Source organism: Rhipicephalus microplus, chromosome X, assembly GCF_043290135.1.
Source record: "Rhipicephalus microplus isolate Deutch F79 chromosome X, USDA_Rmic, whole genome shotgun sequence".
In the NCBI taxonomy this organism is placed as follows: Eukaryota; Metazoa; Arthropoda; class Arachnida; order Ixodida; family Ixodidae; genus Rhipicephalus; species Rhipicephalus microplus.
In genome coordinates, this window is record NC_134710.1 from 83,180,991 (window position 1) to 83,205,305 (window position 24,315).

The 24,315-nt window shown below is 43.9% G+C and overlaps 1 protein-coding gene across 4 annotated transcripts in view; it reads right to left on the bottom strand.

Annotated features, from left to right (window-relative positions):
- The window catches only part of Caper (RNA-binding protein 39-like protein Caper), an 87,394-nt gene extending 69,193 nt beyond the window's left edge, over positions 1–18,201 (bottom strand). The window contains exons 1-3 of one of the 4 annotated variants that reach the window (XR_012886877.1): positions 18,004–18,170; positions 14,651–14,706; positions 8,398–8,483 (exon numbers count right to left, since the gene is read on the bottom strand). Coding sequence is in view for 3 of the 4 variants with exons in the window: in XM_037427326.2 (XP_037283223.1) it covers positions 8,398–8,483; positions 14,651–14,701 (137 nt within the window). In the remaining variant the exon portion in view is untranslated. Of the gene's footprint in view, positions 1–8,397; positions 8,484–14,650; positions 14,707–18,003 lie in introns of all 4 variants that reach the window. The other 3 variants (XM_037427326.2, XM_075877233.1, XM_075877232.1) reach the window with 3 other exon arrangements.
- Positions 18,202–24,315: the final 6,114 nt, after the last annotated feature.

Sequence of the window (24,315 nt, forward strand, 5' to 3'; positions counted from 1 at the left end):
CGAAATTTTGTGCCAGTGCACCGCCTTTAAAGGTCTACTGAGACGATTTTGAGGCACCCTAAAAGGGCCTAACCAGGTCGCACATAGCTGGTTTTCATGCGACTTTATCGGCACACCCGCGAACGCTTGTTTTAACAGGAGTTTTAAATAAATATTTCTTCCTCTGTATCTAAATATTTCTTCCTCTCTATCTTGAACTGAGCGTACAGCCTAAGAATTGGGCTTCAACCAATACCGTGACACCATAAAGATGCGCAACTCGGGAAATAGCTGTCAGCAGGGCACTTGCCTTCAAATAAAAACGTGCCTGACTCATGTCCATTCCTTGCAATGATTCCGCATGTATACCAATAACAAAGATGTTTTTCCATATCCCCAAGAATGGAAAGCAGATACACTGTAGCCAAACAGATTGCGAGGCATCATTTAGAGGCAGCTTATAACATGGAGCCTCTTTTGTGACTTACTTCTATCAACATGGACAGTCGCGCTTAAGTGCATGAGCGCATGCTTAAGACAAACGCTTTCTTCTCATGAATGAACAAAAGTTCGCTTAGTAGAAATAACTTCAGGTTGGGGTTCTGACCTTACTCAATGGTGGTCCTGCCAGTTTCTAATTTGGAGCGATTTTTGGAGCAGAAAAAAAAGCTTGTTTGGAGCAGATCTGTAGCAGGAGTAACTGCTTTTCACTAAATTACACAGTTGATGCCCCACTAAATCACTTAGCTTATTAAATAAACGAATTCACATTGAACTTTGGATTTAACGATGAAGTTACCACAAGCCACATCCCCACTTCCGTAGTTTGTGAACAAGGGGAAACTCTCCGGCACTAATGGCACTCAAGAATTTGCCAACTGTGCCATTAGTAGACATAGGGATGCCACAATGTGCACACTCACAAGCATGATTTGGTGGGAAACAGTTTGAAAGTTTTGGAAACTAGAACTTTGCCCTCAAGAGCGTCATTAGAGCAGCAGCTTGAACTTTGACCATAAGGGCACGATAACTGGCACTGACGCGTGCGCTATCTCGACAGCATCAGCTAACTGTCTGCTTACTTTGAGCTGAGATTATAGAGTAGGAAAACTGCTTCGCTCCATGGCGTGGCCACATTCCCTTGCACCTCCAGCATTTTGAAGTTACGCGAGATAGGATCAAAAAGAGTTAGCTGATAGACCTACTTCACATATCATTACAATTTATTGCTATAGCATTCATTGCTTTGCCCTCGAGGCAAAACTAATTGGTTTGTGCAGTCTGTCACAAAGCACGTCCAATGATGATACAGGGGTGCAAGTGGACTTCAGTGTTTTGGAGCAGCTTAGGGAGCAGAAATAATGCTGTTTTAGAGCAGCCTTGGTACAATAAAATGGTAGTATTGGAGCAGGTTCGGAGCACAGAAGGGTGTGTTTTGGAGCTACCTTCCAGCGTCAAACATCATTGTCAATCAAAATTATTTCTGGTCAATAAAAATTCTAATGGTTTTCACTAAACATTCAACCTGACTTACTACCTACAAATGCGTATGAGTGCGTGTGTGTGAGTGCGTCCACATTCCTACATTAAAGATCACAGATGACAAAGAAATAACTCGGAGAAAAGCAGGGATAAGCAATCTTTATCTTGTTTTCATGACCGCTAGATAATCGTGGCACCTTTCGATTAGCGGAAGTTTGTTATGCCCAAGCTAATTAAACAAGCTACTTTGCTGATCTGTGCTCAGTCTGAAGCGTAGTGAGCATGAGCAATTCACACGACAAATCCGTGCGCATGGTACAACTAGCCACCCGGCAGTAACGACATGGGCGCCGCACTGCATGCAACTAGCCAGGAGATGATGGAGTCCACATAATTGCTCTGTGTTTCAATGAAGCTGTCAGTTGTCACTTAGCATCAGATCGCCGTGTAGATGCGCACATATGTATCGTGGAAAGCCGATAGTGTCCTTTCTGTCACTATTTCAGTCGCTGCATATTCCAAACCCTGTGATAATTTTTAAATACTCTTTGGTGTCGCCACTGCGCGCTATCAAAGGTTCGTGCAAGAGTGCCAGCCAAGTATTTTTTCCGCACTTCAGCAAAGGAGAAAGACTTCCTGCTGGGCACTTTGGGCAACATCTGCTGTGGTACAGTATTTGTTTACTGGTGGCAATGGCATATGTCAGCAGATGCACTACTTCTTTGTGGACTAGTTGGTTTGTACTTGAAAACTCGACTTAATGCGCAATATAAAGGAAAAACGAGAAGGGAGACAGGAAGGGGCACAGCACTGCACTCTTTCTCGTCTCCCATCTCATTTTCCTTCAGCTTGCGCAGCAAGTCGAGTTTTCAAGGAGATGACACATTTTTACTTTTAAACGCGTTCTGCTGTTCAGTACACGATCATGCCGCGTTCCCAGCTCCTGCAAATTATCGAGGTTTCACTGCGTTACTAGATAATCCAGAGTTATTCACGTTGGTGTCACCACTTTCAAGGAGAAACCGAGGCAATAACAGCAAGCCCCATGAATGAACTGAATTACAATGTGATCATGATCGAACATGCGGTCGAACTACACTGAATATGATTGCGGCCGTGTCCTTTGTGCAGCCGACACTCAGTGTTGCTCGGTCGACGATAATAATTGGCTAGATTTGGCAGTTTGCGCTTCCAATCGACTATAACCGCTGTGGAGGCACTAACACACTCCTGTAAAGTCATTTGTGCCTCGTGGCGCACGTGTTTCGCGTATAGGCCACATTCGGGGGTCACAACTACCGAGCGGGAGGTGGCGTGGTGCTCGCGACCGTTTATCATCACCATCATCATGGTGAGCGCAGTCGCGCTGGCAGAGACGCCTGGCAGCAAGCCTGGATGGCGGCGCATGAATGATGAGCGGCCCTTTTTTGCGCGTGACGAATGGTGCGAACGGTCTCTTTTCTTGCGGCGGGTTCGCGTTAGACGGCACCGCGGGTCGTATGCCATGGGCCCTCGTGGCGAGTCTAGAGCGTTGGCGCCGCCGCCTTGTGTTTGTTATGTTGCCGAGTGTTGTAGAATATTGTGCAAGACTGTTTTAGCGTGTGGCTCACATGTCATGTATATTAATTCGGCTCGAGATATTGTTTTAAAAGTAGTTAAATAAATGTGCGTTTGTTTCGTTTAGTTCGACTACGTCTACTGTGTCAGTTCACTCCAAGAGTGCGGCGCTCTCCAAAGCGAGAAACTGCACTGGCTGCCCAACGTGGGGCTCTTGAAGTTTCGGGCCACAGTTTTCGCAGTTCGAAACCACCTTTTTTTTTTTTTTTTTTTTTCTGGGGTGGAGTAGGCCTAGGGGGCTAGAGTTAGTGGTGTGCTTGGTTGATAGCGAGGAAATCAGTCGTAACGTGCTTGAACTTGTCGGCACGTTGAGTTTTTTTTTTTTCCTACCCGCAACAAGTGTTTTTCTTTGATGATCGTTTTCAAGAAGGTTGTTGAGTTAGGATGAGAGCCACCCGCAACAAGTGTTTTTCTTTGATGATCGTTTTCAAGAAGGTTGTTGAGTTAGGATGAGAGCCATATGGTCTGCATCCTGGGGTGAGCTAAGCTTAGAGGACGTGGACTGTAGGCCAAGACCAGAGTGAGCGAGTACAGACGCCTTGTGTAGGTGGTCCAATTTTCTGTAAATTTTCTCTATCTTTTTGGACTCGGGGAGTTGGGCGTCGTCGCTGTCTTGTCTTGCGGCTCCATGCCAGGGTGTCGTCCGTTATGGTGGGTGCCAATCGCTCGGTAAGCTACTGTCTACGGCGAGTGAGTAGGGCTACCTTACAGAGTGGATGTCTCCTTGCGGCTGCCTTTTCTGCGTCTAGGCTGGGTGGATGCCGGTTGTTGTCAAACGACTCATTAGGCCTAAGGCTCTGCAAGCCACCTGTCGCACGTGGCACAATTAGGAGGATCGTGACGTTGAGGTATTGCACTATTCTTCCTTCACTTTTTTTTTTAAATCTTGCAATGCACAAGTTAAGAAAAGTGACCTTTCTATTTTATTTGAGCTGGGCGTCTCGGTTGCCGTCAATGTATTTGCTAGCAGTACTGACCATTGTACCATGTAAGCAAGGAGCCCGAAGCTCCCTTCTTTATGCCCTACTGCATTGTTCTTTCGAGTGTTTTGAGTGTGCGCAGCTACTTTGAATGTAACCCGCAGCTGGCTGTCTTCTAGACATCGTCTTTGCCGTTAGCCAGGAATGCGGTCGTGAGATCAGGCGATGAACATTGCGGGGGTACTGACACTGCCCTGTAAAGTTGTTTGCACCATGTGGCGCACATGCCTCGCGCAGAAGCCGTATTTCGAGGTCACGGCTATTGAGCGATAGGTGGCGTAGTGTACACGAGCGGTGATCACCCCTATCATCATCATGGTTGGCAGAGTGGTAGCGCCGGCGGTGATCCCTGGCGGAAGGCAAGCCTTGGTGGCTGGTGAGAGAGTTGAGCGAGTCTCTTTGGCTGGTGGCATTTGGCATGAATGGTTGCTCTCGCGGCGTGTCCCAGGTGCACGGCACCGCGGGCCGTCTGCCAGGGACTCGCGCGGTGAGTCAAGCGTTGGCGACGCCGCTTTTTGTGTGCTCTTGTGTTTCTTATGTTGCTACGTGCTGAGTAATATTGTGTAAGGATGTCGTAACGTGTTGATCAGGATTGGTGTTATAACAATTCGGCTGACGATATCATCATTCTAAAGGAGAGAAATAAACGTGTGTTTGGTTTGTTCCGACTGTGTCTACTGTGTCCGTTCACTCCAAGAGCGTGGCGCTCGCCAATTCTAGACCCCACAACATGCCTGGGACCTACGCGACTGCCTGCAGTCCGGTGCCCTCGTGAGTACTGGTGACAACCAGAAGACGTGTCGGCACAAGTGACGGTTCTTCGCGCCGATGGTGTTGCCATTGTGAAACCGGACTTAGGTGAAGTCGTCGAGTGTCGATTGGCGGCGATGTTGTCATGCACGGGCATTATTTAGGGACATGTAATGTCATCGTTTGTTAGAACTTGTGTAGCTGATTTCTTTCATGTTCTCTTTTTTTTTCAGGATGTGGTTCGAATTAAGATTGGGGGGAATGTAGGGTGTTAACACTTCCTGTAAAGTCATTTGCACCTCGTGGTGCAAATGTTTCGCACGAAGGTCCCATTCAGGGGTTACAACTATCGAGGGGTAGGTGGCGTGTTCATGAGCGTTTATCACCACCATCATCATCATGGTGAGCACGGTGGCAGGGCATGAGAGATGAGCAGTCCTCTTTTGCGCGTGGCGGTTGGCAAACGATCTTCTCTTGCGGCGGGTCTGTAGAAGACCGCACCGCAGAACGTCTGCCGTGGGCCCTCGTTGTGAGTCGAGCGTTGGCGACACTGCCATGTGTTTGTTATGTTGCCGAGTGTCGTGGAATGTTGTGTAAGGTTGTTCTAGCATGTGGATCACAATTTATGTACTATACTAATATTAATTCAGCTGGCAATATCGTCGTTCTGAAAGTGGTTAAAATAAATGTATGTCTGTTTGATTCGTTTCCACCGCGTCTACTGTGTCCGTTCACTCCAAGAGCATGGCACTCTCCACAGCGAGACCCCCACACTGCAGAAATTGCTGTTTATGCGCAGCCTGGCGCAGCAGGTCAAATTGGAGCAGAATGGAGCAATTGGTGCAGCACATCAACTGCTGTGATAGGAGCTCGCTTTGGCAAGGCCACATCGCAGATGACTTCATGTGCACAAATGCACATGAAGGCACCAAAGACTGTGGGAGCAGTGTCAGGGCAATAACGCACTTTGGAGAAGGATGGAGCAACAGAGGCAGTTTGGTGCAGCGTGGCATAATTGGGACAGCACTTCCACCCCCTACGTATGTATATAAACTAGGTTTTATACTTTGTGTTTTTTTTTTAAGGATTTAGATCAACATTATGAATAAACCATGGGTGTATAATAAATTATGCTTTTTTGTTGCTTTACAGCCATGCACAAAATTTTAGACAGTTTTTTATATAAATAGAATCATCTGAAAATTTTAATTCATGAACAAAAAAAACATATTTTCAGAGTGCATTTCATAAAAAAATCGTCCTTGAAAGGGTTACCTGTACAAGCAACACTAAAAACAAAACAGGATAAAAACCCAAGTTGAATATTGTACAAAAAATTATTTCGGGAAGAGCTCAATGAAAGCAATAGTAGGATATCTATGACTGTCAGATGTCACAAGCTGTTCAGAAATTATTTTCGCAGGACATGGCAAGTGACAACTGCTCATACAAGCTGTAGCTGTTTACGTTTTTAAAAAAAGTGTTAACCCCACTATAGCACCTGAAACAGGCATTACCGAGTTTTAAGAGCAGACCAAATTGCTTGGCAGTGGCCAAATTACCTGTGGACCGGGGAAGGGGGGTGGGCTATTTTGTTGATGAAACGAAACGTCAAGACAGGAAGCAAACAGTCCATAGGGGATCTGAGGGAATTCCAAAATGTTTTCAGGACATGAAGAGTTAGAGTAAAAACAGAGACAACACCTGGTTAGGAACTGCTAATTGTTTCCCAAAAGCACGAGCATGCGCAAAGGGCGATGCAAAAGGGATAGGAGAGTTTCCCCCCCCCCCCATTATCCCTACATCACCCGACCAGCGGCGCCGGTCTAGCATGAAATTTTAATTTATTTTTTATTTGTTTACAATGCCGCAGACATTGGCTTTAGGGCACAATATAAAACTACAAAGAAATATTAATTATAGCTGAACATCGACAGTGGCAGGCACAGTTTTTTAAAGCTTGAAATGAAAGAGCATCATGACACTAACAATTTACAGCCACTAAGGGATTTTTTTTACTCCGAATATTTGGACTTGTTGGATATTTCGGACTTCACAAATGCACCGTCAAGGTTCCCACTGCACTAATGTATTTGCACGACCAATTTTTCAGACGAATTCGTGTTCCAAAGCTTGATTTTCGGACTAAATCATTGGTTTCGAGCTATACCTCTCGTTTTTGAAAGCCGCCATGTTAGATTTTCTTTTAGCTTGGTCCAGTTAGGCTTGCAGTGGCTAGTTGTATAGCCTTCAATATTGGAAGTGCGCACAATGTTCCAGTTTCAGAGGCCGGTAGGTTTTCTGGGAGTTAGTTTTTTTGGTCGTCAATGTGCACGTGGTCGTGAACAGCAGCGTCACATGCTCGCTGCTGTTCGCGATAGCTTAGTAGCACTTCGTGGTCACAGCACTCGGCTACTGACCTGGAACACGCGGGTTCGATCACAGCCGCAACAGTAGCGTTTTGATGGTGCCGAAATCCTGGAGGCTCACGTATTGTGCGGTGTCGGTGCAGGTAAAAGCAGCCCAGACCGTGTTGTTAAATCCCACCAAGCAGGCGAGACATTGCATTTATTTTCTTGCGACCGGCGTAAAGTTTTATTTGCTTGGTTCCATGGAGCCACCAACTTTGCCGCCCTCAGCGGTCAGCAGCAGCGATTTCCAGCCCGCTTTTCAACGATGTTACTGTAGCCCAAATAGAACCAAGTTTGCTCGTACCCAAGAAGAGCATGAAGCATTGCACAATAGGGATTGTTTTTATTCCTTTCTAATCCACACAAACTTCTATTTACATTAAAAGGTCTGAAAAGGACTTCGATTTTTCGGTCTATTACACGGTTCCCGCCACGCCCGGAAAATCAGTCGGCGACTGCATTTGTGTCAATTTCTGGAATGGACATAGGTTGTGTAGCAACGGGCGCGGGATTAGAGTAAGCAAGACGCAAAGCAGGCAAATTCTATTCTACAGCCCCAGCGCTTATGTTTCCACCTAATCCAAGTCATCTGGTCTCTGTATCCGTTTTATCAGACAAAATGGGATCTTCGTCCTTTCTGTGCCTGTTCTGTGCCGAAATGAATTATAGCACTGCCATTTCCAATCACTATTCTCACATCTGATCGACAGGCAAGCTTTGACCAGTCCCGTCCAACTTCCACTTGTCTCTCGACGTTTTGTTCCATCAATGCTTTCGTTCTGTAATAAAATGCTCACAAAATAGCCCCCCCCCTCAATTACTACAAGCTGGGTATCTCTAGCTGAAGTTGAGCATGTGTCAAGAGATTTAAATAATTGCATTTCAAGGACGAAGTTCTGGTATTTTACATGCCTAAATTGCGACATAATTATGAGTCATGGTGTTGTGGAGGGCTCTGAATTAGTTTTCCGCACTTGTAATTCCCTAGCATGCACTTAAATCGAAATACTTAGGTGCTATTAAATTTTGTGTGTGAAACATAGCCCACTAAACTACCACGGAGGGTAGCTCTCAATTAGCAGCCTGAACCAGACACCAAAGTAACCCAACGATACAGAATCATGCCTGGTTGACAGAAGCGCGTCATGCCAGTGTGAAAAGTCACATTAAGCACTTACTGCCTGTTCTCCTTGTCAGCCGAGCCTTTAGTGCCTTCTCCAGATGAACTTGCTTGATGAAGGCTCCCTGCACCATTCACCTCCTCCTGTTGGAGATTTTGTGAGCGTGGAGAGGATCAAAAAAGCAGCACGAAGACACCCGCCATATCCGCCAGGCCAGAAGTCAATTGGTCAGGACCGTTGATGTGTACGTTGTTCAACAGCGGAGGGGAAGGAATAAGGGCAAAAAAGGGGGGAAGAGCACAAAATGAGCAAACACTATCCACCAAGGGGAAAATAGAGGAGCTGCCTGCCACCAGCTTAAAGCATGAGGATAATGCTTAGAAGCTGGTGAAGCTTTTCTGCTTTCTTTTCTGTACAGGCCATCAAGTAAGAAAGCCCCTTTCACGTGTATTAACTTTAAAACACTAAGGTATGAAGGGAGGCTTAGGGATAAAATCAACGAAAAGTATCACAAGGCACAATCACCGACTGTAACCAACTTGCAGCATCACCATTCAGCTCAGTCCTGCATCAGATATTCAAGAATCACAATATATAATGCAGTAACAGCTTTAAAAATGAACAAAACAACAAAAACACCACAATTTCAATATTACCTGATGAATCATCCTGGTAAACCTGCAAAAGATGGGACCAAACACTCTGACGCCATCTACACCCATTCATGCACATCCACCCCACTAACGCAAGATCGGTATTTTCAGTCACATGCAAATGTTTCCGAAACACCATAACGTGAAACACAAGAAATCTTGAGTTAACATTACATAGACTCAAATGACATTCAAGTAGCCTACTTTAGATATTACTTCAAATCAAGTGCCTGTAATATGCAAGCAGACTAAACTAAACCAAGTCAGCAACACCAGTGCTTAGAAGATTAATTAAAGCTAAAAAACTTTGTTAAATAAATACGTACTTGTGCAGCATATTAATATTTATATTTTACAAATGTGTTTCAACTATGGTGTAAAAGGATTGATATGTGGGGTTTAACGTCCCAAAACCACTATTTGATTATGAGAGACGCCGTAGTGGAGGGCTCCGGAAATTTTGACCACCTGGGGTTCTTTAACGTGCACGCAAATCTGAGTACACGGGCCTTCAACATTTCCGCCTCCATCGGAAATGCAGCCGCCACAGCCGGGATTTGATCCCGCGACCTGCGGGTCAGCAGCCGAGTACCTTAGCCACTAGACCACCGTGGCGGGGCGATGGTGTAAAAGGACACTAAAGTCATACGGACTGCGAAAACACAATTCCAAAAGCCTCGATACTGCTTCTTTTGTGCAAGGCAAATGCTAACTTTAAGAAAAAACTGCATTTAAATCTATTCCCCTAGAGGAGCTGATTGCATATGGCATCACACCCCTTCACTGCTCGAAAGCCGGTGCTATGGTTCCTAAAGTAAAACATCACGGGGGAGTAAAGAACAGCACACAAAGACCGTATTTTCTTTAATTTGTAATTAGGGTGTCTTACAAGCAAGCAGGTCCTTCACAAAACCAAACTATCCTAAACTCTCGTTTTTTAACTACCAAGTTCATCATCAAGAGATGGTGTCAGAAACATGTACGCCATGATGCGTTTCGGGATTGTGCCACAGAATATGACATTTTCAGTACAACCATAGATAGCCATTGCGATTAGCAGCTTTTACTTCGCCAAAGCTGTTGCTTAAATGTGAGATTTGACCCCACCAGGGGTAACATGAAAAACTTTTTTTCCCTAGAATCAAATAGATACGCAGAAACAATAGCATTTTTTAAATGTTACAAGGCACTGCAATGATCTTTGTAAAATGAGTAATTGGGTGTGAGTGAAAAAGTTACATCGAGTAGTTGCCATGTTATCAAAGTAGCACTACAATGTTCCTGTTCCGCTTGAGCCACAATCCACATTCTAATTTGCCTTATATTTCTCAACAATTTGAAGCACATTTAATTATAGTAATGACTTTTTAGATGTCCTGAAACATTAATCTATCACTGAACCTAACTTACACCCTGGTTACACAGGCACGCTGAGCTAAAACGAACCCCAGTTACCACAAAACCTAGTTAAATCCAGTATGAACGTACAACTGCAGTGAACACACTAACCATTTTTGCTCCAAACAGAAGCTGAAAATTTCAGTTTAATGGGCCCTGTAACACTTTTCCAAATAGATATGAAATGGTTTCACGATAGAAAATGATAATCGACCGCAGCAAAAATTTTTATAATCAGTGCAGTCAAGTAATCATCGCATGCTGTAATTGCTTTCTCTCTCTCCTCACTACAAAAGCACTCGAAGCTAAGCATAAGAGAAGAAGGTACGTCACGTGCACCTTATGACCTTGAGTTCTTTTTTTCCCGAACATGCTAGTGCGACCAGCACGGATTTTCAGCGTAATCGCACTTGCCCATAGACAGGTGCCGGCCTCCCGCAGTGGACGCAGTGACTCCCAAGCGCACCCTGCCCAAATAAGTCAATGGCGTAATACTTGGGCTTGTGGTGCAATTATTTTTGAGTATACAGCATAATTTGTTAAAAGAAGAGAAAACAATTTTTAGTTCATCTTGATACTTTATTGTAACTTCCAGGCTGCATGCTGCACTATATTATTTGGCTCGCGTGTTCTCGGGAGCTTCGGCTACCGATTGGCCGCATTTTCTGGCCAAGTCGGTAAAGGTTGCAGGCCCTTCAAAGGCCAACTCCAGTGATTTTTAGACTATGTCAGCATAACGGGGCTTTTATGTTCCTGAGACACTCGTCTCACGCGCCCGATAGCTAAAATGCTCAACAAATTCAAAAATAATTTTTGAAGCCAAAACCCAACCGAGTGCTCTTCTACGTGCAACGTAATCCTTTGCCCGAACCTGCCTGCTTGCGTATAATGCCTGCTAGATGGAACTACCTGTCCACGCTGTCCAAGTTTGTGCCTGCGGCGATAGGCTGAAACGCTTACGCTGTTATGGTGAATATATGGTGAATCGTGTGCGGCCCACAAAGCAACACCACTTGTCACCAACCACACACCCAGTAACACGGAAAAAGAAATTGCACGCTCAACCAAGAAAGCACCGGTCAAACCCACACAATGCATGGCAGACAAGCAGACGCTGCAGTGGCACATCAGTTCTGTCACTTGCACCAGGCAAAAATTGACAACACACAATGTTGCCATTAATTCTGGCAAGCTATGAAATTCATTTAATAAGAACCTGCGAAACTCTCACGCCTGCAATTTGGCATGAATGGCACAAACATGCAAATGAATGCACCTAGTGAATTTCATTGAGATCCATTGACCTCAATATATCGTCGGAGTTGGCCTATAAGGAAGCTAACAGAGTGGCGTGACCCAAGTGGATAGTCGCAGGCAATGTTGCTCTAATGAAAGCCAAGAAGTGTTCCGAATAATGAGTGAACTGGTATGTCTCAACAACAGAACAACTGATATGCGAAACTGTTACGCTAGACAAACAATGGGTGTCTCAATACCAAATGTTGGGTGCTATCTGGACGCTGTAAAATTTCCACATGATGCCTAACTCCAACATTTTAAAGGGGCCCTGCAACACTTTTTGGGCATGTTCAGAAAACGATGCCGATCAGTAGTAGAGGCTTCCGAGAACACGCGAGCCAAATGTTATAGCACAACACCCAGCCTTGAATTCATGATAAATTATCAAAGTCAGCTAAAAATTGCTTTCTCTTCCCTCGACAAATGACAGAAGACGCTCAAAAATCACACGTAGATTGCCCATCTATCAGCCATGGGCTGATTTGAGCACGGCCCGCTCGGTTGTTACAGAGATCGCCGTGAAAAGTCGTCCACGCCTGCATGCACGATCACGCGAAAAAACTCGCGTCTTCGAAGAAAAAAAAAGTGCTCAAAGTGACGAGGTGCGCGTGACCTTTTTTTGTTTGCCCCTCTCATCCCTCCCTGCTTAGCTTCCAGCGCTTTTGTCAGGACGAGAGAAGAGAGAATGTGATTGCAGCATGTGACAAATCTTTGCAACTCCACTCGTACTAGACAGATTCTTAAAATTTTTGTGGCATTCAATTTGTGAATCAATATGCTTTTCCAGTGAATTGATTCTTATGGTTACTCAAAAAAGTGTTTCAGGGCCCCTTTAAGCCAACAGAGAGGCCACAAGAGCCCTCTAGACCCATCACGAGTTGACCAATGATGGAGTTTGACAACATGGGGGAATTTGACAACGTACAAAATAGCACGCATGATGACACCAAACGTACCAAGCAAGGGACTGTTTAGCATTTTTGCCCCAACAGCAAGGTGACTGTACCCGTAGTTGCAAGCCTTGATTTATGCCAAATATTGCCAAATCATTTAAATATTTGTCAAAAATATTGTCAAAATACTTGAAAGTTTGCAGACTGCCAATGCAAACAGAAAAGAGTTACATTAAAGCAGGAGTCAGCATCTTGCGGCCCTCAGGGCATTGTTATATAATGCCGTCGGCACAAAGTATCCCTTCTCTTATCACTGCCTATCTCTACTGCAAGGTTCCTCTCTCGACTCTCTCTCCCTTGTCGATTGTAAAGAAGCTCATTTACTATTAAAAAGAAAACACGATTTCTACACCGGTTTTGTACATTGTTGTCAATTTGCAAATTTTTTTTCTTTCTCTCTCCATGTTGGTTCCGCACAACCCTGCTCTCCGCTGCAAAAGGTAGCCAACCCCTGCTCTAAAGGAAATACATTTTATTGGTTCACAATACAGCGTATTATGTGACCTGTCCCCAACCCTTAACAAATGCGGTTGGCGGTAACTAATTCTGGTTAACTGAGGTTCATCATGATTGAAGTTGGCATGCCTGTGTAACTCAGATATTCGCCTTTAGTCTCCCTTTAAAAACTACCGTACATCTAATGCTGTACAAAAAATAAATATGCATTATAACTGTGAAGGGAATGCATATCAATGCGAAGAATGCTTTTTAAACACCACAATAGAAAACAGAGTCTATTCAGTAATGCTTGCATCCAATAGTCTAGGCTGCACTATCCTTTAAAAATCATAGTTCGTCCACAGCCTTGTCACTGTGACTATGGCATGACTTGCTGCAGTCTTGTACTTTTTAAAGTAAAACATCAGTCCACAAGATGACAAGTACTTGCAGCACAAGGGAGTCGAGCCTGTACATTATGCAAATGCACACACACACATACACACTCTCAATCGGACCCCACACATACAAGAACATTTAAACAAAAAAGAGAGATACAGAAATGAAGACAATCATCTGTTCTTGGAATGACCTAGAGAGAGAGAAAAGAAAAAAAAAGTCTCCAAAGGAGGAAAAGTCGCGAATGTCTCTGTTCACAAATGCGTTCGTTTTGTTTTGCGAGAAATCAGCCTCCAAGGAAAATGGCTTCGCTGAAGAGTTTCAAACGTAGGGGAGGGGCGGCAGCCTTCTTTTCCCAGCCATCCCTGAGACAAGAGGAATGGTACACCATTTCAGAAGCGAGACCCTGGTGATGTCGGCTGTGCAATAGGCGCGCCAAAAGCCTCACACTGCCTTACAACAAGGATATTATCCTTGCGACAAATCACGACAAAATGTAGTATAGAAGTAGTTAGTTCACAGTTGCTACAGACAAGGCTTGGGCCTGTCCAGATATGAACTACACATTTCGTTATATGCATAATGCTGACATTACTATCATTATAAATATTTTATATTTTAGATAAGCATTTGCATTAGCAAAACAAATGCTAAGCACTGTTACTAAAATTATGCTTAAATGTTCTGTTATATATAACCAGGTTTTAAAAATAAAATGAAAAGAATAATACAAAAAAAAATAGAGAAAAGAACAGGTCAAGTGATGATGCCCTTCAGAGGTTACTACCTTCTTGCAGTGTCCCAATGGTAGCTAGGGAAGAAGTGCTGGTGTCTAGTGTGGGGGGTCTATAAGACACAAAGCGGACACATTATGTAGAGGTGGCACCCCAGTTTCACAAGGCAAACATAGATAACAATGCTTATCTGAGAATGCGCATAATACTAGATAATTATGACAACACAAGTTGGCATAAGCTAGCTCATGCTTTAGAAAGACTAAACTTTTCAAAAACTACTGTAACTGCTATGATTATATCTGACAGTTAATGTTAACTTGGCAACTGCTATGCACACATACTTAGAATAAAAAATACTTTAGCAACAATAGTAGTGTTCAAATGCATGGCTGTCTCTGCTTTCCCAAACAGAATGAAATGGAAAGAAAATCACCTTTCGATAAGGTGCCTCCAGCAAGGCCTCCACGTCAAGGTCATCTGCCATGATACCTACAGAATAATATATTTGAGAGAAAGATCAGTTATTATTATTAAGTCGTACTGGGTATATGCAGAGGTACTACATTTTTAATATATCATACACCTTTTCTTCTACAGAGCTAAGCACATATTTTCAGATGAAACCTCAAATAAAACTGAAGCAGTATGATTGAGTGAAGTCAAAGCAAGACTTCAGACTGCAAAAGTTTGGAAATGCTGGTATCCCACTTCAATTTCCAATGAGCAGCACAAGGCAAGGACCTTCATAGGTAGTCACTCGATCCTTCTTTTGTCTTATTTACTAAGACCTGTTTTTTTTTTATGACTATGTGAATTTGCAGATGTTGCAGCATCCAGTTCAAATTTATCAACCTTCCCTCATACACAGAACAAACAACAGGTTGGTAAGGGCATGTGAGACAAGAGACTACTGCATGGAGGTGCTAAATGGCAGCCCCCTGGTCATGTAGAGCGTGTGCAGCTATACTTGAGGTAAAACCATAATCACACTTCATTCTGTTAGGCAGCCACGTGAAAGCACCAAATGCTATCACTAAAGAAGTTTTTGCCTGATTTCATACACAAAGACCTATATAATAACAGATCTCTATGTAATAAAACTTTGTAACATCTATAAATTCTAAATTAAAAGCCTCTCAATTCTACAAATAACTTGACTCAGAGTCCACAAACTTAAGTGTAACATAAAACTTGAAGTCTTGATGATGAACAAGAACTGGATACAGTCAGAGATGACTGCTAGTTTTCACCAAGAGAGAAGCAAGGGCAATTAAGGAAGCACAACTTAAAGGGACCCTAAAGAGCGATATTAAACCAATTTAGTAAAATAAGATTCTTTGAACTGCTACTAACTTTATGATAGGACTAATTACAAAGAGCAGATAAAGGTGCAAGGTCCCTTTTTTTTATTTCAAACTGGAAGCACAATGCCAGTAGATTAGAGTGACATTACAGATTTCAGGATATTTTACTTTACTTACACTCTAAGCTCAATAAAAGTTCCAAAACTTAGGTTCAGTTTTATGCTCCTTTGGGACACAAATAGTCCATTTTGATAAGTTTGGCAAGTAGGCAAAAGTTGACGGTCAAAATCTACATCAACGGAACAAGCCCGTGCAGGAATGTAAAAATGCTATTACACTACTTCTTGCACCTCTACTGGCTTACAAACATCTTCTTGCTAGAGAAACAGTATTTCTATTGTAGGACCATGTACTAACACAGGTGAAATTATGTTCTCGCCGGGTTACGTCAGGGAGCACTATGAGCATTGAAACAACTACAGGTTTATCAGTCAATAGTTCGTTCAGTGTGTGTGTGTGTGCACACGTGCATGTGTGTGCGTGTAGGAAACCACACAGACCCTTGTCACACAGGGATCTATTTGTGGCTATGCTGCAGCGTGACCACAATCCAATTTTACATTCAGGCCAATAAAATACCTCAGCAAACACTGCATATGTCCTGTGCGCAAGCTGTCGGTGTTGGAGCCTTGTCTCAGTGAACATACATTTTGTAAATGGTTGCTTAGTGTATTCATATAGGTAAAAATGCAATGTTGGGTTCTGAACCTTTGTGTTTTGTATCTTTAACAAGTAAACGGACAGTGTCACAGTAGACACATATGCACGAATACGATTGGGTTGAACTATACGATGTTTTATGCCCTATTTAATAATTCACATCACAATATGCAAAAACAAGAAAACATAGGTTTGACATGCCAAAATGGCACACCCAGGTGTCTTATGGAAAATAATCTATACAGCGAAATCGTAAATGGACAGAAGATTTGAGCCTAACAATGTACTGCAGAAACTACTAATGCTTCAAGTCACCCACCATGCGGTCATAACACTAGTGCATGCACCTTCTTTACAATTGACCATTTGCGCAAATCTCCAAGCTGGCTTTCTTGCAAAGTTGGTTTCCAACCAAAAGGTCTTGTTCCCAGACTGCTTTACTCACTCATTGTGTTTTTGCATTCCCCAACTCCCTTCTTTACAAACGACATGTGTCCCGCCCGCCATGCACCTTAGGGTTCATTTGAGGTGGGACAACCACACAGTAATTGTTGGAAAAAAGTCGTTTTGTCACACTCACGTGTCTTCGTTAGAATAGGAGTGGTAAAAGCGCAGTGAGCAAGAAAAGCAGTCTGGGCAGAGTTTTTTTTTTCTTTTTGGTTGAAAAAAAAAAACCTTGCAGGAAAGCCACCTTGCAGATTTCTGCAAATGGTCATTAAACACCTACATCAAAGCAGCACAAATTACATGCATGATGACGCATCAAAACTTCACATTTATGACAGCTCCTGTTATCGGGGCAAGCGGAATGGCACAACAGCATATCCCTCAATGTCTGGCCGCCACCAATACACTCTTGCCTAAAAACAAATACTTTTTCAAGAGTGCGAGCTTAAGTTCATCAGCATTTCGTGGCTTCCTGCGAGATACAAAATGCTTCCGAACCCTGCTGTAACGTCTTTAACGATTCTGAGGACACGAACAACTCTAGGAATGCATAATCAAATACTTTTCTTGTGTTTTTTTACAAGGACAGATTTCTCCTGTTTTCTGTGCCGGGTACATGTACAGGGCTGCTCATTGGCCATCACGAGTAGTGCATGCTTTGAACACGTGCTTTTGGAACGCCTTGTCGTTCGGCCGTGCTGCTATTGCAGCGCTGCCGAACGACAAGGCCCTAGGCCCTACTGAACCTAACTGTAAACCTTTGTATGCTCTATGACATGAACAGCAACACGTCGCCCGAAGCAATATCGTATCACACCTGCAAATTTGACACATTGTTTCACTGCAATGCTTTGCTATTTCAACCTCTACTGCTCATACGTCCAGCCCCACCTTCGTATGCACAAAGACATCACGTCAATCAGATATTCATAGTCAATCAGAAATTCATAAGAGTAATAAAATTAGTCAACCGGCTACACACAGTGTATTTTGATCACAAAATGGTAGACGCCGCATATAAGCACTGAGACAATAAAAGAAGTCCACACATTGCGTAGTCCCTTGAGTAGTGACCAAGCAACATTTTTGTGAAGCTCTTTGCCTTTCACAATTCCATTCAGCCATAACTCTGAAGCTGATATCCTTGATTTGCCCTTTAAAATGAATAAATCTAACCAGAGCGCTTGATACTACCAACAACAGTAATTTTTCGTGGCACTTCACAAACCCCGGATGACCTCCCGATTTAATTCAGAATGAACAACCTACAAAGAACTTATATAAACGAGTAATAAATGAGTGTCGTCCTTCATACCTCCAACAAAAGACTGCTCTAGGAATATAGGCAGAATAGTAGTTAGGTGCAATTCACGGCATTCACAGGAGTTCACAAAGCAAACAATATGGCGGTCACCAGCCAAATCGACGGGGCCGATTATGTGGTGGAAGGGAGAACCAACCAGCGCCCCAACAACGACGACACCAACGGCGGCAGGGGAAGCACTAGCACTATAGCCACGCAGTGACTATGGTCACGGGGCCCGTCGACGCAGTACTATCGTTATAGTGACGGGACCCGTCAGCGCAGTTAGTCATTACAGTGTACTAGGAGAAGTATCAAAACCATGATTAAATTATACGCTTGTTTTGTCGGCAGTCTCTACGATATCCAGAGCACATTGTCCCTCATCTGAGCCTACATCGCTCGATTATTTCACGAGAAACCCGAGTATAAGTAACGTTGTAACATTAATCGGTGACGACTCTGTTTTATCATGCCAGTTTGGCGGAAAATATAATTATTGCTTTCCAAAAGGCCTAATACATATTAAACCTATAGAAACAACACACACACACATACTTAAAAGTGCCAATTGTATATATAGCCCGTCTGTTAATCTGCGTAATTTCATTGTAACCAGTTCTCATTTTGTATCAACACCTAAAATTTGCTGCTTTCCAAATATTCTATTGGCGTCGCCATCACAAGCAAGCAAATTTATGACGATGTTTTGTATTATAAGAATAGTTCTATTATTAAGTATCAAAAGTGTTCGCAAGCAGTGGTGCATCTTGTTTTAAGATATTTACCTTCCTTGTATATGTAAACACACACACACACACACACACACACACACACACACACACACTCTCAAAGGAAGATTGTCATATATGGCATCATAAAAACTGTTGACAAATGTAATAGCACACCCTCCATTTCATTATTGACAAAAGAAGTTGCTTTCCTTTTAGCGCACGCCCTGTAAAAGCTTTTTTTTTTGCATTGTTTGTTTGTTTGGCTCCAATAACCTCACAGTAACGAGACTTGCAAGAAAAAAAAAACTGACAATGCATGCCATGAGACTGATAAGAAGGGTTTCCAATAGACAACAGGGATCTAGAGAAAACGAACTCGTCCGGCTTGTACACGCCTTTGTGATGTGTCATTTCACCTACGTGGCAGCCATGCACAGCTGGCAGATGTCGGACGAAGCGTGATAAGCTCAATACGTTAATCAGAAAGGTTGTCAAGAGAGCTCTTGGGCTTTCCATGTACACAAGCTCGGACAAATTGCTTCGTCTTGGCATGCATAACACGCTCGAAGAAATCGCGGAGGCACAGGAGAGGACGCAATTCGCCAGGCTGTCCACACGTCCTGCGGGAGCAGGGAATTCCACCGATAGAAATTAAGTCTCGCTTCTGCAGAATTTTTCGTCAACAACAAGAACAAATCATCGTCCCCATCCTGCGGAATGCCCCCCCCCCCTCCCTGGCCATAACAAGGGTATATAAGGCGGGCTAGGGCAAAGGCTCTACCACAAAGGGCTCAGGAACACGCCGGAGACTGTTGCTTCGTCGATGCGGAATGTTGTCCCGAGGGGAAGGCGTATGCGGCAGAGAGCATCCACAACGGTCCGCAAGACGATGACTGAAACAGCAGAGCAAGTGGCGATCGCGTTGGTCTTCGTGGACAACAGGAGGTCTACAATATACAGCGACTTGAGGTCGGCGGAGAGCATTTGCCAAGGGCACAATGTCGGAACAGGCTTAGCGGATCCTTCAGGACAAGGAGATCCAGCCACAAACTGTCGTTTTGTTCCCAGCTCACAAGTGATGCATTGAGAGAGCCCCGCCCAATGTCAACGAGTCAGCCCACATAGCTGCGCAAGGACAAGTATCAAGGGCCGCGCCGCTGGTGTTTTAGAAAACCAGGACCCTCCAATATTGTCTAACGAGCTGACAAAAGATTTTTACCTGGCGCGGAGACAATACCAACTACACACAGAAAAATAAGCAGACCTCAAGCTCTGACATTCAGGCTTCTTCAGTGGGGCGTACCATAACTTCGTGCTATTGCACAAGCCTTATTCCGAAAAGCAGCCAACTAATACATGATCCTTCTGCTATGGCATATAGATAATTTGAACACATGCTCTGACGGTGCCCCACGTTAAGCTGTGGTGAACTCATCACGCCTTCTAAATGGGAGGGTGCTATTACCAGCTCCGAACTCAAACAAGAGTTAAGGCAGTCCAACGGGCCCGCGACGAAGCAGAGCTGACTTGATCTTTCTGTTCTAACGTGAGAGCTGTCCGTAACGGGCTAAAGCGCGTTCCGAAGGTGTCACGAGTCCCGTTAATTGAGGAAGCGATTGCCTGGCTAATTCCAAAGGCTGATCGGCCCCCTGAGTTGCACCACGAAATCGCGGATAATTAAGTGTTGGTTCTTTGGCGCGCAACAAACGCCGGCTCTGGTCCAAAAAATGGGGCAGAGCCGAGAGTTGATAACGAAAGCAAAAATATATTCTCAGATAAGGCAGAACAATAAACACACGAACATTCACACTCGGTAGTTATCCAATACAATACGACACCAGTCACAAGATACTCGAATACACTTAAAACAACGGGCACAAACAGCAACACGCGCTACAATGCAGTCTCATGTATTAACCAACATAAATACTTATAGACTAAAATGTTCGACAAACGTATCCAGTCCAAATTTCTTGGAACAGAGCTTGAATGCTTCTTTTCAAGGAAACACTCACTCAAACTTCAGCACCGGTAGTCGTCCCACTGCGTCCGAGGTTTCTCTGAAACTCTCGTGTCGTCCACTGACCGCACAAACTTTTTCGCCGGTAACACGTCGAGCACTCACACTGGGGGAAAACTATATTTAAATCCCTTCTTGTAAGACAAGCCTTCAGCCGTTGGTTGAAAGCACCTCTTGCTTTGCCACTGTAGGACAAATCTTCGCTTGATGGTGGAAAGCACTCTTAATCTCTTCCTTTTCGCCTTTCCCCGCCGGCTGCCTTTATACGCTCGTTCTGGGTTCTCGAAGTTTCGTCGGCGCGCCGCACAGCCATAGCTGGGGAAGGTGCGGGACCTTTCTAGTAATCTCCACGACCCGTGACGCAACTAGGAAGTGACTCGATCACCCCTTCCTTCTCGACATTTCTAGAGATCGCTGAGCGATAGATGCGAAGAGGTGGTTTATTATCTCTTTGTTGAGCGTTCAATATGTAATGTTTTCATCAAGCAGTATTGCTTGCTAAAAACTTACAAATTGAACGCTCAACAAATGGATAATAAACCATATGAAGACCCCTCTGCCTACCTGGCGCTCACCCCAATTTTGCATGAATTACCAACGAACAAATATCGCTTGATGAAAACATTAAAGAATGAACGCTCAACAAATGAATAATAAACCGCATGAAGACCCCTCTGACGCTCACCCTAATTTTGCATGAATAACAAACAAACAAACAATGCAAAAAGGCAGCTTTTACAGGGCGTGCACTCCCAGGAAAGTAACTACTTCTATCAATAATAAAATAGACGGCGTGCTATTACATTTGTCACCAGGTTTTATGATGCCATACGATTCGACAATCTTCCTTTCAGTCGTGATCACCAAGGGCGTAAGCAGAAATTTTTGTTCGAGGAAGGGGCTTGATTTCGTAATTTCTGTGCATAAGGTGGCTGCTCCATGTTTGCTTCTTCACATGTGCAAAGCATAAGCGATATTGGTGCCACGTTTCTAGATGTGCGTTTGAACGCTGCCTTCGGCTACACTCTTAATCAGCAGTATGTTAATATTTTTTTTTTCCGGCAGATGCGTGATTGAAGGATCGGTCACGTATGGTTCCTGCTTGAAAAATCTGCTCCTTGCTTTCCAGAAAGTAAACAGCTGGCAGTCTGTGCTCGCAGTGTTCTCAATGTTTGCATACAACTGTGTCTTGGTCTTGGTTCCCTCACAGTTTAAGAAAGTTTACGAGCAGTCATAATTATTTGGGGATGCGGGACTTTTCATTCCCCCCCCCCCCTCCCGAAATGCCAACGCCCATTGCATTGGGTATACGTGCATGTGTGCTTAGGAAATTCTACTCATATATGCATATTTAATACACGATGCAAGCGGTGGCAGCTTGATTTCTTAATTAATGGATAGAGGGAAGAAAAGTGGACGAAAAGATTTAACTTGCTGCTGGCAGGGACCGAAGCATGTTTCAAGAAATGTGTCCAATATTCTTTTAAAAAAATCAGCAAAAGGCGTTATTTGCTCGCAGTCTTCATAGTTGCTTTTTCTGTAGTGGCAGACATCTTAAAAGGGTTGACGACCTCATTTTTAACAGCAATTAGGAAAGTTATAATAATTAACTTTTTTTAATTAGTGGAGTTAAGCAGTTAAGTCAAATGAAAGAATTGAAGTGCTTCATGCGAAGAACCCATTGCCACTTAGCGAAACCGAAACGTGAAGGAGCGCAACTGCCTTACTCTTCTGAGACGTCCGAAATTAGGGAGCTTTGTTATATCAACCATCAACTGGCTTCGTTGTGTGGGATGCGCTCGCAACTACAGCACGCATGACTCACGTGCGTTATTGAACGGGGAAAAACTGCACCCCTGTAACTGCTGTTTTCGATAGTAACGTCATTTTCGTCGTCTGCTTGTTGCGCTTACCGGTCCTTTGGTTTCGGTTTCGACGCATAATTCTGGAGAACTTCATTAATTTGCAGTTATTACTAGAGGCTGATTTTCCCAAATCTCAAAGTGACAATGAGTTTTTGGAATGAAGCACTTCAATTCTCCCATTTGACTTAATTGCCTAATTTCACTAATTAAAATACTTATTTAACTTCCCCAACTACTGTTGCGAACGATGTGTTCAACTTATTTAATATGCCTGTTACTACAAAAAAAAAAAAGGCAACTGTGTAGACTGCGAGCAAATAGGGCATTTTCCCGTGTTTTAAAGAATATTGGATACATTTCTTGAAACACCCTGTATACCTTAGGAGTGGACGGGTGGATGTTAGCTGAGTGGTAGACCATCGGACGCCTTCATCGAAGGTCGCTGGAGCGATCCCTGCCGACGGCAAGTTATCGTTGAATGATTCCGCTCGCTTTCATTCTGTCTTCATATTAGCACTACAATTACTTCAAATAACGTCCCATATACATTCCTTGGCATCAATGTTTGTTAGTTTCCGCAACTTTCGAATTTTAGGGGCGAAGCTCCTCTTAGTCTAACCTTGTCCTGCGTCAGGCGTAACCGGCAGTATCTCACGAGCCGTAGCGCCTCGTGCTCGTCGCCTGACAGACAGACAGACGGACGGATGTTTCGCCCACTCATCATCATTCAATCCGCGAATATGCTGTGATTTTTTTCAGGGACATCCAGTGGATGTTTTTTGTCCAACAGTGAAAATAGATTTTTTTTTCGTCGCTCGTTCACTTCCTTCTCGTTGGGTGAGCTTAATTACGTCGCGCCGGAAGGAAACAACTTGTGCTTCGGGCGCTTCCTGTGGGAACAAATCTGCATTTACTGCGATATAATTGGCTCGATGGGAGAATGAGAAATATGAAAGATCGTAATACAGAAGCTTTCTCCGGGGCCTCGAATGAATCAATTGGTGATATAGTGAGCTGTAAACCTGGGCAGCGGGAATGCCAAATCGGGACCCGTGGTGGTCTTCGGTGTCGGTTCAGCTATCCCGCGGAACGCTCCAGCCTAACTCACTTCACGAACACTACTGCCACCCACAGCGCTGAGCAGCGCCTGGAGTCACCCGAGAGAGTGCCTTCTGCTGCGTGCTTCCCCATTTCGGCCAAAATGCTCCCGTAGTATACCGTAGGGTCGAATATATGGTAAGTGTTCCAGAGCGGCCACTTTAGAAAAGCGCTCGTCTTCAGGCACCAGCAATATATTCACAGTACTACCGAGAAGTTATGAAAAGCTAGATCTCTGCACAGCGGCCTATCCGCTCGGCGCCTGCCTGTGTTACAGAAGACATAGACCTCCACTACAGAAGACATAGAATAGACATAGAACCTCGGCGGAGTTTGTTCTGCGTATGGCGGAAGGTACGTGGCCGTCACCATAATTTTAACCATAATGTCGACGTCGGCCTACCTGTGTTTACAAACATGGAATGGGGCTGTAAATCAAATTTCTTTTAATTTACTTGGGATAGTTTTTTTGTTGCATGCTCCTGAATAAAATAAATAGAATATACGACCCCTTTACGCATGGAGAAAGGAAAAACTTTACGGAGCAAACGAGACGAAAGCTTCGTTATCCGAATAGATTCTGTAAGAAAATAAACGCTCGTCTTGT